Genomic DNA, 18,547 nt, shown 5'->3' with positions numbered 1-18,547 from the left:
ATGGTTGCTGGTGTAATTGAGTATCTGGATCATATGTATGGTCTTTCTGTGTTTGCTAGTCTGGAGTTCCCCATTGTTTTTGCGTTCTACCATTACATCCCGGAAGTGTAGTCAGTTGTTGTTCTCTTCTTTTGTGAATTTTATCCGAGTGAGGATGTCATTTATATGTTGGCGGGTTTCTTCTAACTTTATGTGCTTAATAATCGTGAAGGTGTCATCTACAGATCGGACCCAAAGTTTGGATTGTATAGTGGGGAGCGCGGTCCATTCTAACCTTTGCGCTACTGCTTCTGCAATCAGCCCTGATAATAGGTATTCCATTAGTGTTCCATTGATTCATTTGTATATGTTGTCGTTGAAAATGAAGTGCGTTGTGAGGCAGAGATCTAGTAGTTTCATGGTCGTGTCCTTATTGATGTTATTGATGTCCTGGGTTGCCTGCATACTTGATTCGTCCAACAGTGTGGCAATTGTTTCTTTGACTAGGTTGATGTTTATGGATGTAAATGGTGCTGTTATGACAAAGGACATCATCATCTCATTTTCTTCTATTCTGCTGACCTTGATAATGTTGAGGAATTCTCTGGATGAGTGGATGGAGAGGGTAGTGTTGTCCACTAAGTATTTCAATTTCTGTTGTAGTTCTTTGGCAAGCCTGGATGCTGGTGTTAAAATTGTATCAGAGATAATAGGAACTGCAGATGCTGGAGAATCTGAGACAACAAGGTGTGGAGCTAGATGAACTCAGCAGGCCAAGCAGCATCTTAGGAGCAGGAAAGCTGAAGGGTCTAGGCCTGAAACATCAGCTTTCCTGCTCCTAAGATGCTGCTTGGCCTGCTGTGTTCATCCACCTCTACACCTTGTTATCTATATGCTGGTGTGCCTGGTAGTGAGACAATGTGTTTGAGGGGGACCCCTGGTTAGTGTACATTGGGGACTCTCTAGTATCATTGTGGGCTAGATCCCTCTGGCTTCATTTTTTGGCAGTCCATCTTGTTGATGTCTCCTGAGTTGTGTAATTCTTCAGGGTCTTTTTAATCCGGTTCGCTAACTGCGGTATCAAGGCTATTGCCATCTATTGGTAAGTGTCAGTATCTGCTAGTAGTGCGTTAGCTTTCTTGATCTCTTGGGTTCTAATGAGGATTATTGTCATGCATCCTTTGTCTGCTGGTAAGATTACAATGTTCCTGTTTTTTCTTGAATCTTTCAAGGGCTTTCCTCTCTTCTGTGTTGAATGTGTTCCACTTCCCTTTTTTTGTTCAGTGTAGGGACTATCGTCTGTCTGATGGTCTGTTATACTTCTTCCGATATTCCAACCAGAACTCCATCAACAAACACATTGAATTAGACCCCATGTACAAACCACTGAGAAACAAAACCAAAAGCGATACCAACCACCCCAGCCAACTGAGGCATATAAATGAAGAGTGGGACAGAACACTGATGTTTCACTGGAGGCGACGAAGTTACCAAGCAGGATGATGAAACCTTTGTAATCAAACTCACCAGCTCGATGAGTATGTCTACAACTTCACTCACTGCCTTCTCTAAACCACCTTCTTTCTACACTTGAGCCTTGTTTGAGATAGTTGATATGCCTTACAAGAAGACTTGTAAACTGCACAAATGCTGAGGTCCAGCACATCCAGGTAAAGATTGAAGTTGAAGCCCTTCCAGAGCTGAAGTTACTTTTGGGGTGTGCAACAGATATTGACAAATCCCAGCCTTTTATATTTGTATTCATAAGTGGGAGTTGTGTGAACATGTTGGTCCAAGTCAGTATATCTGGATTTGGATACAGCACAATATAATTCCTGGTTGGACTTTTTCACTAGGCAAACTGACAGCATTTTGAAATATTGCTACTATCATATGGCAGAGCAATCTTGTAACATGGTGTCTAGTTTGGCTATCTGACTGTTGGCCTTCTGAAAGACTGATTGGCAGAGTGAGGTCATAGAGTCTGACAACGTGGAAACAGGCCCAACAGCCCAGCTCATCCAAACTGACTAGGTTTGCAATTCTGAACTAGTCCCATTTGTCTATGTGTAGTCCATATCCCTCTAAATCTTACCTATTCATGCCCAGTACAAATGTCCTTTAAATGTTGTAATTGTAAACACCTCTACCACTTCCTCTAGCAGCTCATTCTATTTATACACCACCCTCTTTGTGAAAAAGGTGCCCCTCAGTTCTTTTTAAATCTTTCCCCTCTCACCTTAAACCTGTACCCTCTAGTTTTTGACTCCCCTACCTTGGCTATTCACCTCTTCTATCCCCCTCATGATCTTACAAACTTCAATAAGGCTACCCCTCAGCCCCCTAATGTCCAGAGAAAAGCTCCAGCCTATGAGGCCTCTTCTTATAACTCAAACCTTAGTAACAGACTTATAAATTTTTTTGTACCCTTTTCAGTCTGATATTGTCCATCCTATAGCGGGGGGACCAGAATTGTACACCAATGTCTTGAACAGCCATAACATGATGTCCCAACACCTCTACTCAATGCTCTGACCAATGAAGGCCACGTGCGGAAATCTTAGCGATACGTTTGAAACATGTGATCACAATGGTATTTCTGGTCTCCCCTTATCTTATACCTATGGGGCAGATAACTATATTAATCATGCCCAGTCGATTCATTTGAGTGTTGCCTGTTGTCTTTTGAGAAGGTTCATCACAATAGATATCAGCAGTTGGATTGATGAAGTCGTGTTGAACTTCTATGTTGTATACATTCCAGCTTTACTGAAGTCTGTTAATGAATTCATATCAACCGTGTGAATATTACAAAAGCTATATAGAACGGGCATGAATTTAAACACCATCTTGGTGGGTTTCTCAAGCCGTGTGTAGGGCAAGGTCTGTCTTGTTCTGACATTTTCCATCTTATGTTGCATAATCATTTAGGACAGCACTAGAAAAAACTTGATTCAAATGTCCATCATATGGACATTGTCTTTAATGGCAATGTTTGGTTTTATGTTGATGTTCTTCATTTACCAAGAGGTAAAGCTGTATTCCACAGCAGGGTTGCTATAATATTTCAGCAAATTTCACAACAAGGCAAACCTGTTTTATGCTCATTGGCCACTGGCGATGAAATGAAGTAGATGGGTAGTACCCTTTTCTCAATATTTGGGTGGGGAGCATGAATCATGAAGGATTGAAATAAGATCTCAATGATGCAAATAATTTGGCTAGTCACTAACCAACCCACAGAGAATTTAAATGTAAAATTAAGTTAACTAGAGATATGTAATATATTTCATATTGACAGCAACCATGAATAGTCTTCTGCTCACACTTAGTGAGATAGTGGCATAGTGATGTTGTCACTGAACTAAAGGCCATGACGAATGATTAGGTTTTAATTTAAATTCAATTAATAAATATTGAATATTAAAGCTTGTCTCACCAACAGTGACCAACTTTCACTGATTAGTGTAAAAACCCATTTAGTTCACTAATACCTTTCAGAAAGCTTTCCAATCTCACCTAGACTGGTTCACAAAAAATCCAAACCCCTGACAACATTGATGATGTATTACTAAAGTAGCTAAAACAAGCCAACTCTCGGTTCAAGTGAAATTAGGGAAAGATAACAAATGTTGGCCTAACTATTCGCGCTACATTCCTTGAAAGGATAAAGCAAAAATTCTTGAAGAGGCAGAAGGTGGTGAGAATTCCAAAAAATCTGAGGCCAGTGATTTAAATAGAGATGGGGTAGTATCCACCTTTAGTATCCAATTTTCCCTTTGGGGTTAGCCAGTCATTTAAATGTATTAGCAAGGCAGCAGTAATATCAAGGTTTTGGTTCAGGAGAGCCATCTGGATTAAGCTTGTCTTGGGAAACCCAATGGCTAGGGAAGTAAGAAAGGTTATAAATGGAATATTTTATTATTACCTGCTGGCCAAGAGGAGCAAGGAATCTTGCCCACTGCTGGCCACCACAGTTTCAGTTTGCCAGCAAACTAATCTGCTCTCAAATTATCTTCTGAAATCGACTAGCAAGCCTGAATTGTCAAAAATGGAGGCCCACTAGAAGCTTCTGACAGTTAGAAATGAGCAATAAATGCTGGTCTTGCCAATGACATGTACATCTCAAAAATGAATTTAAGAAGAAACATTTATCTCTTCATCTTGCCATAAATATAGGAACAGTCCAATTGTTCAGGCACAAACAGAGTTTCTGCTTCCTGTTAACAAGGCGCACAAACACACTGCAAGTCTGTTTAAACTGTCAATAAGCTTTATTCTTAAATGTGTTATCAAGACGTATATTTTACAGTGTTCCTCAAATATACAAACATATACAGTTTAGTGTGCAGTCCAGTACAGTAAAGACAGTGCAATCCATTTCCAAAATTATTGTGTAACTGCCCTATGAGGGAAATGAAATAAACTACCTTCACAACTTCTGAAGCTATTAGTACACAGTAGCTGTCACTGAGGAAAATGGGGGAAAAATTCAAAATAGAAATACAATTATTGCACATTTTACATGACTCCAAACTGACAAACAAATTGTTGCTATTGTATTTGGTTTACAAACATCAGACCAGTTTGGTCAATTTAAAAGAAGTCAAATTCCTACACTGTAGTCAGGAATTTCCAACACGAATGTGCTCTGATCGCAACAATCACCCACAAATTTATTGTGTTCATCTTTCAGAAGAATATTACTTTTCAAGCAGGCTTCAAACTCCATCTGGAAATTCACTGGTTTAATATTGTTTGTGACTGACTGGCGGATCAAAACTCATTTTTAAAAATAAACAACAGCAATTTTATAGGTTCCAGAGTACCCATTTGCTGTGATATGCAAGTAGTAATAAACTCTAATTAAAATAATGTACAATATCACAGGGACATCGAGGGAATATTTCTGTTGGGAACTGTGCATAAAGAATGTATTCTTGTTTATTTCCTGTACAGAAGAATACAACCAATTCCCATGTCTTAAGTCACAGTTTTCTTAAAATTGACAGCAAGCATAACATTTTAGAATTTAAATCATAAGGAAATTGAAATAATTTTGACCTATAATTAGTAATAGTGACACCAGTAAGTACTATCAAATTAAGAACTTCATAATATTATATTGGTCAACATTATTGACCCAACACAGTTGAATCTGGGTAAATAATTAGGCAAACAATTTGAAGTCAAATTACCAATTCAATGATTTGTTTTTAGCTTCAGAAGAACAACTCTTAATCATTGACATTCAGTTTGTTCTTTCTGAATTTAAATTAAAATTCTTAATTGGCTAAATTAATTGGAATTTCAATTGAAATGAAGGGTATCTTTGGTAGTCTGTTTTGTCCTTAATGGGCTTTGCATGTAAATTGGAAGGCATGGAGATGGTTTATAGATGAAAAAAATTCATGGGTCATTTGGTGATGTGGGGGAAAAAAATACACATTCAGTTGTGTGTAAGCGCACTTCTGGAAATTAAGAGGTAGAAACCATAGGAGACAAGAAAGAAGCTGCCAATTTACAACTATTACAAACTCTTGGCAAATATCCTTACACTTGGGATCTGAAGGATTTACAAGTTGATACTCAACCTGTTTGACCGATTTATGAAGACATTTTCCATGGCCATCAAGTCCTGGATTAGGACTTGAACTCAAAGCTTCAGCAGTAGATTCACCGTGCCATCCCATGATTACACTCTTGAAGTACAACTTAAAATAATCCAATCAAACCAACTTTAGCCAAACTAAAGGGCACCGTAACAATAAAATCAAATATCTAAAGCAAACTTAAATTTTCAATTAAAACTTGGTTTTTAGTAGAGATAATGGACTCTAGCCCCCATAGAGTGCCATTGGCATTGGGTATTCTGTCTCTATGGACATCTAGGCATGGATGTAGGCATGAAAGAGGGGCAGTCAGTTGAGACCTGTAAAGCCATTGCCTGGGCCTGTTAATGGCCATCTAGGTCAGGCTCAGGACCAGATCTATAAGAAGGTCCTTTGGTCTGCTAATTCCCCTCCACTGGTGACCAAAGAACAGGAGTGCAGAGCTGAAGTGCAACTAAAAATTAAGCAGCAGCCTTCAGCAAAAATGAAAGGGGATCTGTGATTTTGTGCAATTCACATAGATGTGGAACATGTTCACCTCAAGGCCAGAGAAAACACAAGCACCTTGAGAGTCTGGGAAACATCTGGGTATCCTGCAGCTTACAACAGTTGTGTTCAACACACTTCAAACCAAATCCCCAGTGAGCAGGAATTTCTATGCGTTCATAGGATGAACAACCAGCCACATATTTGTTTAAATACCATCGCGGGATCAATTATTGTGCTTACTGGGAAAGGCATCAGGAGAATGGAATTCTGCACTACGCATTTGTTCACTTTATGTCAACTCCTTTAACATTACAAAGCTGCTAAATTTACAACACTTGATCAAGTAGAATATTTATGAACATACAATGTTAGATTCTCTTCAGCACGCATTCTTTGTGAAGTACTGCAAAGTACTCTATATTGGAGAACTTTTTTTTAAAACTTTGTTTGAATTCAAGTTTTGAGTTTTCTTTTAGTTCCTTTTCTGACCATCCCGGTTTCACATGTCATTCCTTAATCATTCTAGGCATCTCACTGAGCTATCATATACCACAAATTACAAAAGAGTAGTAAAGATTAGCACTCACTTATTATCCCTTCCCTGCAGGCCTGCATTGTCTGCAGATTGGAGTAAATACAGGATGAGTTGTAACCAGATTGTTCATTTTACGGTTTTTTTTAGATTAGATTAGATTCCCTACAGTGTGGAAACAGGCCCTTTGGCCCAACAAATTCACATCGCCCCTTGGAGCATCCCACCCAAACACTTCCCCATCTCCATCCCCATATAACCCACACTCCCCTGAACACTATGGGCAATTTAGCATGGCCGATCCACCTAGCCTGCACTTCTTTGGACTGTGGGAGGAAACTGGAGCACCCGGAGGAAACCCACGCAAACACGGGGAGAATGTGCAAACACCGCACAGACAGTTACTCAAGGCTGGAATTGAACCCGGGTCCTTGGTGCTGTGAGGCTGCAGTGCTAACCACTGAGCCACTGTGCCGTCCCCAGAATTTTCCACAGAATTTCATGGAACATACAAAATAATAACTGACTGGCTGGCTCAAACAGCCCATGTTAACCATTTACTTTATGCTTGAGACTTGTCCCATTCTTCCATGCTGTCAGAATTAATCTCCAGTCCTTTTCCTCTCATTTGTTTACCTAGCTTCCCCTTGGATGAATCATTGCTATTCACCTTAACCATTCCCTCTGGTAGTAAATATCTTGTTCTCGCTACTGCAAAGAGATTTCTTCTGAATTATATGTTTGATATTTTGGTAAAATTCTTACATTTATGACCTCAAGTTTTGCCATTCTGCACATGTGAAACTCTAAAGCGCTGTGTACACCAACAAAAACATCCATGGGTTAAAAGCATGTTGTTAGGTCACCCCTCAGCCTTCGTCTTTTAAAGCAAGCTAATCAATCCTTTCCTCACAAGCACAACTTTGTGTTTCTGATAAAATTTTTGTAAATATATTTTGCAGCCTCCTCAGTTCTTTGAATAATATGTTTACCAGTAGTCCAAGTGGAGGTGTAATCTTGATACAAGGAGAACATATCTTTTCTACATTTCAATTCTGTCCCTCTAAAAATTAACTCCAGTTCTTAGTTTGACTTCTTTGCAGTAGTCTTGTTAGTCTGTGTCATTTGTTTTTGAGAGATTCAGATTTGTGCTCCCAGATTCCCTTGTTTCTTTACATACTTAGGTTTTTGTTTTCCAAGTATGTGATTTACTTTTTTTGTAGTAAAATGGAATATCTTACATACTTGTATTATAATCCATTTTCCACTCCATCTCCTCTTTTCTCTAACTTTTTAAAGTAAAGTATGTTTTATCATGCAACACATAGAGATCTGATATTTGTCACCATGCTTCAATAATTCCAATTACATTTATTTCTTCATAATATTATTGCCTCTTGTTTCTCTGTTTCATTATGGACACAGTATGAAATGGCACACAGATAGTTTAACTCAGTTTAATTTTAAACTTTATGCCCTATAACATGTTATTCACTGACCACATATGTTTTCCTTTAGTTTATTTTATGCCATGGTCTCCTTTCCTTTCTCATTTTTATTTAGGTGGCTTTCAATTCTTATAGGTCCATTCCCCATCTTACTAATGTAAAAATATTAAAAAAAAACTTTGGCTTTTATGTTAGTTTGTAGTTAATTATCTTTTAGTCCGTTTAATAGTTTGGTTTTGTTATATTTTCTCTTGCAGACATTAGTTTGCAGGTACGAGAGGCTAAAAGAAGCACCCTTTTCCAACACCCCCACCCCAATAATTGCTTCAAGTTTCTACTTAAACTAAATTCTATGCTTTCCAGGCCACCTGCTTAACATTGCGACGGATGTTCATTCTGTGCTACAATGCAGCAGACACAAAGGACATGCCACTGTTAACCTGCAGGAAATTACATTTGCACCATTTGAATTCATAAGTTAAGACTAATGATAGCTTCTGCTAAGTTGACAATGTAAAGTTCCATGATCTGAAATGGTTCCAAAAAAAAATAGCTACCAGTTGCCTCAGAATCAACGATCACAGATAATGGGAACTGCAGATGCTGGAGAATCCAAGATAACAAAGTGTGAAGCTGGATGAACACAGCAGGCCAAGCAGCATCTCAGGAGCACAAAAGCTGACGTTTCGGGCCTAGACCCTTCATCAGAGAGGGGGATGGGATGAGGGTTCTGGAATAAATAGGGAGAGAGAGGGAGGCGGACTGAAGATGGATAGAGGAGAAGATAGGTGGAGAGGAGAGTATAGGTGGGGAGGTGAGGAGAGGATAGGGTCAGTCCGGGGAGGACGGACAGGTCAAGGGGGCGGGATGAGGTTAGGAGGTGGGAAATGGAGGTGCGGCTTGAGGTGGGAGGAGGGGTTAGGTGAGAGGAAGAACAGGTTAGGGAGGCGGGGACGAGCTGGGCTGGTTTTTGTCCCCTCCCCCCACTGCATCCCAAAACCAGCCCAGCTCGTCCCCGTCTCCCTAACCTGTTCTTCCTCTCACCTATCCCCTCTTCCCACCTCAAGCTGCACCTCCATCTCCCACCTACTAACCTCATCCCGCCCCCTTGACCTGTCTGTCCTCCCTGGAATGACCTATCCCATCCCCACCTATACTCTCCTCTCCACCTATCTTCTCCCCTATCCATCTTCAGTCCGCCTCCCCCCCTCCCTATTTATTTCAGAACCCTGTCCCCATCCCCCTCTCTGATGAAGGGTCTAGGCCCGAAATGTCAGCTTTTGTGCTCCTGAGATGCTGCTTGGCCTGCTGTGTTCATCCAGCTTCACACTTTGTTACGTTGCCTCAGAATCAATCTGAGTTTTCCCTCCCTAGCAATTTTATTAGCAATGGCTACAAAGCACTGTTTGTCCCATTTAGATCACAATTTACTACACATTTGCTGTGTCATCTGAGGAATTTTGTGATCTCCAAGGTAAAATTAGATTTATATGATAATAATCAATTAGTGCCAATGCAAAACAATGCAATGAAGTCCTTTGTTTTGGTGCAACAATATTTTCAGCCAGTAGTGCAATAGGGACAATGTATTGTCATCTGCAGTTCCTATGGCACAGCTCCACTGAAGGTAATGATTGGAAGACAGAGGAGTGAGTAGAACTTTGATGACTGCTGCTGCATCTGGAGAGTGGTATGTTTCCTCAACTTCTGAGGCAGCCTGTTCTCAGGCTTATAACACACAGACACCTCACATCTATAGAAAAAAAATATAATTGCAAGCTTTTTTTTAAATATCAAGGGATCAATACTGGGAAAAACAGAAACATTTTCTACAAATCAGTTTAGGCAATAATCATTGCTCACCTATTTTAAATCAATAATCTACAAATTTTAGCCGCTATGATATATATAAACTTTAATAGTTTTCCCAAAGATTATAATGCCTCCTTAGAATGTTTTATTGACCCTATATCATTTTTAAAATAGTTTGAATTGTCACATGGTTTTGGAGTGGGATACATAATGTGTAAAAATTATGATAAACATACATTCCACTATGGAGGAAACATGGAAGTGAGGCAATCCATTGCAACGGACTCCAAAGATTAAAAACCAGGTGGGAAAACACACCGACACTTCATCGGAGGCTGCTTTGAGGATGTTACCCAGCACGGTAACAAAATGTCCGTGGAACAAGAAACCAGCTTGGCGAGCCAACCAACCTCAACACCTGAGCTACAGATCTACTCCAAAACCTTGAATTATGATGAGTTTTACATTTTTGGATACACCGTAGCATCTTCATTGCTTACGTGTTTCTAATTGTCTCTTATTTCCTTAGGCATAATATTGGTTTATTTTAAAAAAAACCAAAGCAGATTTTAAAATTGAATGCACGCCTACAGAGATATTCAGAGGAAATGCCATTGTAACAATTATATTTCAATGATTTGTACTCATTGAAAGGAGGAAGGTTCACTTGACCCGAAACGGTAAGTCTGATTTCTCTCTCCACAAATGCTGCCGCAAACCTGATGAGTTTTTCCAGCAATTTTTGTTTTTGTTTCTGATTGACAGCATCCACAGTTCTTTTGGTTTTTACGAAGGTTGTGATTGCTTTGGAGGGGGTGCACAGGAGATTCACCAGAATGCTGCCTGGGATGGAAAATTTAACTGATGAGGAAAGGTTGCAGAGGCTTGGGTTGTTGGAGCAAAGACTAAGGGAGCGATCTGATTGAGGTGTGCAAGATTGAGGGGAATGGCCAGAATGGATAAAGAGCAGCTGCTCCCCTTAGTCGAAAGGTTAGTCACAAGGGTACCTGGGTTTTATGTAAAGGACAGGAGGTTAAGGGGAAATGTGAGGAAAAGCTTGTTTTAACCCAGAGAGTGGTGCCATTTTGGAATGTACTGCCTGGGAGGGTGGTAGAGGCGAGTTGCCTCACATCCTTTAAAAAAGTACCTGGCTAAGCACATGGCACATCATAACATTCATGGCTATGGGCCAAGTGCTGGCAAATAGGATTAGGTTGAAGCTCAGGCGTTTCTCACTTGTCGATGCAGACTTGATGTGCCAAAAGGCACAGCACAATTCTATCGATAACTCAGTTGGCTGGATGGTTTGCGATACTTTGCAATATCCATATGCCGAACAGAAAGATTATGGGCAAAAAGCAGATGTAGTTTATTGATCTGCACAAAATATAATGGCTTGCATGTATAGCACCTACTAGGGAGTTTTCAGACAGTTGGACTTCATTGAATAAAGGACCATACAAGCTGATAATGGGCTGGACTCAGTGGCTGGCTCTCTTGACGCTGATCTAGAAAGTTATGGGTTCAAATCTTACCCCAGCTCTTGAACATTTAAATGAGATTGATTCTGTAGTTCAGTATCGAGAGATTTTACATTACCAGAGGTATTGCTGGCTGGTTGTTGTGTAAACACAGTTTTAAAAAGATATCAGAAACCCCACAGCAGGGAGTCCTCAACTATCCTAGTCAGTACTGTTTCCTCAATCGGCACCACACAAAACTAACTCATCTTATTGTGTTTGTGGGATCTTGCTGCTTGTAAAATGGCAAACAGTTGCTTCCACACATTAGAAAGACTACTAAAATTAATTAATTTTACTTAATTGAAATGCTTCGAGATGTTTCTGACGAACATGTTTGAGTGATGCATACATACAAAATTTTAAAATGCATTACAGGAAGACTATTGTTTCTGCAGTGGTATCTTTTCATTTTGAAATACATTTGCAAAAGATGCAATAAATGGTGAAAAATGTGAAGTAATTCTCCTACCTTGTTACGCTCTGAAGAACCTTTTGCTCATCCTGGTCCAGACAAACAGCAAATGTGGTATTATTAACCCCTATTATCTGTACCTTGTCAATCTTGATTTTAGTCACACTTATTTGCTAGAACAACAGAAAGAGATTGACATTAAGTATGTTGGTTCGTCAAACATTCTACTTCATGTATACTCAGCATTAAATGTTATGCTCAAAGCTCATTTCCTTTCCAATAAGGGCACATCTTTTCCATTCCCAAAGTCTCCTCTTAGAGGTTACTTTTGATTTGAAGGGCTACTTTTTGATTCTTACTAACTCCTTTATTGGTTGATGTAGTTATGTAGTAACATTACATTCATATTTGTGTTGAGGTATGGGTATTTGGGCTCACACAGAAGCTGCATTGGAAGAATTCGTCCATAATCTCATAATTAGCAATCCTCCAATACACATAAAGCTACGATGCATAAGGAATGTATTGATTTCCTCAGCACCAAAGTACTTGAACTAACACAAATTAACAATAAAATAACTGATACACCATTCAACACCCAAGACCATCACTCTAAACACACCTTCCAGATTGATGGGGGTCACATCTAATGAGTTTCCATCATGCATTCACAGAGCCAGAATATGTTAACTAGGCAGTTACTATCCTTTATACTGTAATCTCAGATTTAAATTGAACAATCGACGCAGTGTTCATTACAATAGCATCCACTCATATAATCCTGAGCAAATTTAAGCTAGAGTTTCCACAATTATTTGTAAGTAATTACTTCAGTGATTTCAAGTTTCCCTATTTCCTAATTAGCTGTGTTACTTTATTGATGGGCGTGAAATTTTTTACACTTGCTTGCAGTCTGCCTTCCCTCAGCTGCCCCCTCTCCATGCAGCCTTCCTCTTTTTACCACTCTCATAGCTTCCCCCACTCTCAATCCTCTGTTGCAGCTCTACTCACTAATCAGCCTATCAGCAGCTAGAACCAAGAGAATCAGTCTGTGATTAGAAGTGCAGCCCCTTACCTTTCCCTTCCATTTAACTTACAGGGGCAACTTTTCTCTGATTTGTCAGCCCAAGATTGAATTTTCCCAGGCATTTGGGGATTTCAGGGATGGATTCATCACTGATTTACTTTAAGCATTAGTTACAAAACTATTTTTGGACTGACTGACCAATATAAACTTGAATGCTGGTCGTTTAAGTGAATCATGCTTATTCTAACTGAGGGAAGATTTTGGCCTTTGAGTTATGTACAGTGTGAGACACCATTGTTTTTGTCTACTGCCCATCCAGTGTTAATTAACACCAAATAAGAGAGCAACAGGTTGGTCCTATGTTTGGGAAGGAAGTATGAACTCTATCAATACACAACACCTCCTTCTGGAAGTGTGAGTAAATTAGAGAAAAAGATAAATGTAGGTATCTGAGTGCTTTCACCTCAAATATCTGAGCTCAGATTCAGTTATAGCAGACAGGATGAAATATTTCTGCTCACTTCAGAGGTACATTCAAAAAATGTAAGTCCTGACTTATATAGCTGCAATTGCATTTTGTCAGTTGGAACGCAATATTGAAGTGAAAGAAGAGTAAAAGAGTCTAGGCCCAAAATGTCGGCCTTCCTGCTCCTCTGATGCTGTTTGGCCTGCTGTGTTCATCCAGCTCTACACCTTGTTATCTCTGATTCTCCAGCATCAGCAGTTCCTACTATCTCTATTCCAATCTCTGGTTGGATCAGAGTCGGCTCTACGCATTGTTTTCTCTGGAAGCAGCCAGTTCTAAAAGGTATCCTTTCTTTGTAATATTTCCCTACAATTTATTCTTAAGAGAACTCCATAATGCTCATTGTAATAACAAACAATTTAAAGGCTCCAGACAAAGCACTTACAGCACTGAAACAGGCCATACAATTCAACAAAGCAAAGCAAATATTCCTGGCCAACACAAACTTAGTTCCACCCTTTTTCATCTAACACTATTAAAATATTCTTCCTTTTTATTTTTTTCTTGACTTCAGTAATTAAGACAGATTTGAAGGATACAATCTTCAATTTCTAAATTCAAAATTCAGCTGTGAACTCGTGACAGCATGAGTGCTTGTAAAATTTAAGAAAGACCCTGAAAACTAAAACTGCAAATTACACTCAGCATCAACAACTGGAAAAAGGAGACAAAGTCTCTGATCTTTGGAATGTCAGACCATGAATATATACAGCCACAGATTGTCAGTGATGTGAATCAACAAGGCACGTATTGAGAAATCACGACTGGCTGACGTCCACAAAATGAAGAAAATGGTTACTGTATGCTTTTGAGGGGTGTTGGGCTCAACAGAACAGGATGCCAGTACTGAGGTAATGAAAATAAAAACAAAAACACACGTTTCTGGCTGTGGCAGTCATAGGCAAAAAGATATGCAACACAAGTTGCAAACTCACAGCTGACTGCTAAAGCCAATTGACACTGTGTGCACACAATCAACCACTAACAGAGACAGGTACGACTAAAACCGCAGTACTTCAATCTCTGCCAGTAATCCAAATAATTAGAGTCTAGGCCCGAAACATCAGCCTTTCTGCTCCTATGCTGCTACTTGGCCTGCTGTGTTCATCCAGCACTGCATCTTGTTATCTCGAATTCTCCAGCATCTGCAGTTTCTATTATCTCAGTTAAATATATATTGGCAATGAGCGTTAATTAGATTTGACAATCAACTCACGTAGTGGTCATTTCAAAGTAGTTTCATTAATCAAATTAAAGATGACTTTAAAGGGACAATTTTGCCTTGTTGTGCTCTGTCTGGGAGCTTTATTCACTGTGACCACATATTGCAATTTTTTTTTGACGATTGAGAGGGCAAAATGAGGAACAATTGTTTTAACACAGAGAGTGGTTCATGTGTGGCAAATACTTCCATAGGAACTGGTGATTGTAGGTGCAGTTACAATGTTTAAAAGACATTTCAAAAAGTACATGAATAAGAAATGTATGGAGGGAAGTGGGCCAAGTCCAGGCAGGTGTGACTAGTTTAGTTTGGGTTTGACTGTTTCCATGCTGTATGATGCAATGGTTGGATAAACTTCAGGAAAGGGAGGGTGAACAATCAATGGTTGTGATTCATATGGGAGCCAATGACATAAGGAGGTGCAGCCTGGAGGACTTGCAGGATTAGTTTCAAGAATTAGGGAATAGGTTGAAATGCAGGACCTCTATGGCAATATCACCTACACCACAAGCTTCACCAGTTAGGCAAAGACAGATCAGGGAGGTGAATTCAAAGCTTGAGGGACAGTGTATCAGGGTGGGGGTTTAGATTTTTGGGACATTGAGATCACTGTTGGAAAAGGAGAAAGCTGCTCAGAAGAGATGGGCTTCACTTGAGCCGAAATGGAAGTCCTGGCTGAGAGAGTAATAGTGTAGTGGGGATGAATTTAAACCTAAGGCAGGGGGTTTGGGTTGACTAATGGAGCCTAGTTTTGGAAGGACTGGGGAGGGCAAAAGAGAGGAGATGGAGAACAGTGAAAAGGAAGTGAGAGGAGGCTTCACTGTTGACAGTGAACAAAAAAATGGTTGCTTCCTAAAGGGCAAAAATGAGATAAGAACAGTTAAATAGTACATATGTAAATGCATAAAGTATTGTTAACAAAATTGGGGGAGCTAGAAGCAGACATTGCTCCAGGAGGATTATGAGATAGTGGCATCAGCAGAAATGAGGCTCAAGCCAGAACAGGACTGGATACTTAATGTCCAGGGTTATTAGGTGTTTAGTAGAAACAAGATGAGTAAAAAAAGATGAGGTGTAGCAGTCTTGGACAAAGATAGTATCATAGCTGTTGATTGGGATGCATTTCCTGAATTAGAATCTATATGGTTGGAAGTGAGAAACATGAAGGGGACAGTTTATTTGTAACAATCCTCCAAATAGTGGGGAGGAAGTAGAAGAGAACATTTGTAGGAAGATTATGGAAACCTGCAGGACAAGTAGGGTTGTGATTGCTGGGGATTTCAATTATCCTAGAGAAAACTGAGTAAAAGTTAGAGTGTGGGGCACAGAAGGAGAAAAAATCCTACAGTGTGTACTGGAGAAGTTTCCAGAACAGCACACCTCCAGTCCTTCAAGGGAGGATAATGTGGTAGATCTGGTCCCAGGAAATGATGCAAGTCGAGAACGTCAGAGTGGGGAACATTTCGGAAACAGCGACCATAATATAAGAAGGTTCAATATTAAGTTGGCAAAGGATAAATATCAGTCAAAGATTAAGATCTCAGACTGAAAATGGGCAGATTTAGGGTCTTAAAGTTAAACTGGAACAGGTTGATTGGAAACTCATTTTTGTCGATGAATTGACGGATGAAAAATGACAGACTTTCAAAAGAGAGATGAATAGGGTGCAAACTAGTACATACCTATGGGAAATAATTAGGGTTATCCAAAGCAAGAGTGCCCTGGATGACTAAGGATATTGATGAGAAAACAAGTAAAAGAAAGCACATTAAACATATTGGCATAACAATAGCAATAGAAATCTGGAAGTGTATCTCACATTGCAGGAGAGAGGCTAAGGCTGGAATAAGGAAGGCTAAGAGGAAGCATGAGGAAAGGATAGCCAGCTGCGCTAAAACAATAATAAAATGTCCTTCAAACATATTAATGGAAAAGGATAGAGTAGGACCCGTAAGGAACAAGCACTGTAAACATTTCACTGAAAAAAAAGGGAATGGCAGAGGTAGTAAATAAGCACTTTTACTTCTGTTTTGACCAAATTAGAAGATGGTGACAATGGCCTGGTTGAAAACATGGATGTTGAGTGACTGGGCAGTATAGTGATAGGTAAAGAAGTTGGCAGCTCTCCAGGTAGAGAAGTTGCCAGATCCAGATGGGATGTATCCTAGATTGCTGAGAGAGGTAAGGGAGCAATTTGCGGAGCCAGTGACAAAAAATTTTCCAGGCCTCAACATTTATTCCCAGGGGACTGAAGGATTGCAAATGTGATGACATTGTTTAAGAAAGGGATAAGGGATAACCCAGGAAACAACAGACCTGTCAGTTTGACATCAATAGCGGTAAAACTAATGGAGGTCATAATACGGGATAAGGTAAATATACATGGAAAAAATATAAGTCAGTACTAGACTTAACATGGTTTTGTCGAGGGCAGGTCATGTAGGTCAAATTTAACTGCGTTCTTTGAGGTGACAGCAGTGGATGAAGGTAGTGCTGTGGATGTTGTATACTTGGACTTTCAGAAAGCATTTGAGGTGCTACATGATAGGTTAGTTAGTAAATTAGAAATATTTGGGATTGATGGGTCCTTGGTAGCATGGATTAGAAGTTGCATAAAACATAGAAAACATAGGGTAGATACAGAATGGCATTTCTCAGATTAGAGATGAGTTGAAACCGATGTTATCAAGGGATCAGTGTTGGGATCATTGCTTTTGCTAATTTATATAAATGATTTGGAGATGGGTGTTGAGGACAACATTCCTAAATTTGTGAATGATGCTAAGCTAGGAAGAACAGTGAATTTTGGGGATGACTCTGAGCAACTTCAGAAGGACATCGACAGGTTGGCAAACGGCCAATGAGTTTCAATGCAGAGAAACGTGACGAAATGTATTTTGGTAGAAGAAATGTGGGAAGGTCAACATAGGCTCAGTGGTACAACTTTGAGGGGAATACAGGAGCAGAGGGACCTTGGGATTCAAATGCATAATTCTCTGTAGGTGGCCTTCAGAGAGTTGTTGAAACAATTGTTGACAAAGCTTCTTGGATCCTTGTGTTTATAAATAGAGCCACAGGTTATAAAAACAAGGAAGTGATACTACATGCCTACATATCATTAGTCATGTTGGGGAATTGCGTTCAGTTCTGGACACCTTACTTAAGGAAGGATATTAAAGCTCTGAAGAGATTTACGGGAATGATACCAGGAACAAGGGATTTTAGATACAAGGAAAGATTAGAAACTGGGCTTATTCCCCTTGGAGCAGAGAAGATTAAAAGGGGACAGTGTTGAACAGTTCAAAATTATGAGCAATTTTGACAGAGTAAAGAAGTTTAATTTGTTTCCATTAGTTTGTCGCCATTTCAAGACTGTCAGCAAGAGTGCTAGAAGTGAGATAAGGAGCAACTTCTTTACTCAGAGAGTTATTAGGATTTAGAATGCACAATCTGGGAGATTACCTAGATTTTCTAGAATCTCTATAGTGCAGAAGCAGGCCATTGGGCCCATTGAGTCTGCACCAATCCTCAGAAAAGCATCCCGCCCAGACCCGCTACCCAATCATATCCCTGTGACCCTGCATTTCCCATGGCTAATCCATCTAGCCTGCACATCCCTTGACACTTTGAGCTATTTAGCATGGCCAATCCACCTAATCTGCACATCTTTGAACTGTGGGAGGAAACCAGAGGGCCCAGAGGAAAGCCACGCAGGCACGGGCAGAATGTGCAAACTCCACATAGTCAGTCACCTGAGGCTGGCTTCAAACCCAGGTCCCTGGCACTGTGATGCAGCAATGCTAATCCCTGTGCCACTCCAAATGATGGAGGTGGTTTCCATAGAAAGTTTCAAAAAAGAGCTGGATATCTATTTGAAAGTGATGAATTGAGCGAGTGACAGAGTTAGGACTGGACAGTTGGGCTAGCTGGGTAGCTCTTTCAACAGCCATTCCAGACATGACAGG

At 39.9% G+C, this 18,547-nt stretch overlaps 1 protein-coding gene across 2 annotated transcripts in view; it reads right to left on the bottom strand.

Annotated features, from left to right (window-relative positions):
• Window positions 1-9,383: 9,383 nt before the first annotated feature.
• pik3r5 (phosphoinositide-3-kinase, regulatory subunit 5) overlaps window positions 9,384-18,547 on the bottom strand; it is a 108,162-nt gene continuing 98,998 nt past the window's right edge. For both annotated transcript variants that reach the window (XM_048555320.2, XM_059653551.1), the window contains 2 exons: window positions 11,865-11,980; window positions 9,384-9,813 (listed from right to left, as the gene is read on the bottom strand). In XM_048555320.2, coding sequence (XP_048411277.2) covers window positions 9,666-9,813; window positions 11,865-11,980 — 264 coding nt within the window. In that variant the 3' untranslated portion in view covers window positions 9,384-9,665. The remainder of the gene's footprint in view (window positions 9,814-11,864; window positions 11,981-18,547) is intronic.

This window comes from Stegostoma tigrinum, chromosome 22, assembly GCF_030684315.1.
Source record: "Stegostoma tigrinum isolate sSteTig4 chromosome 22, sSteTig4.hap1, whole genome shotgun sequence".
In the NCBI taxonomy this organism is placed as follows: domain Eukaryota; kingdom Metazoa; phylum Chordata; class Chondrichthyes; order Orectolobiformes; family Stegostomatidae; genus Stegostoma; species Stegostoma tigrinum.
The sequence above is the reverse complement of the archived record's forward strand: the minus strand, read 5'-3'. Positions and strand labels throughout refer to the sequence as shown.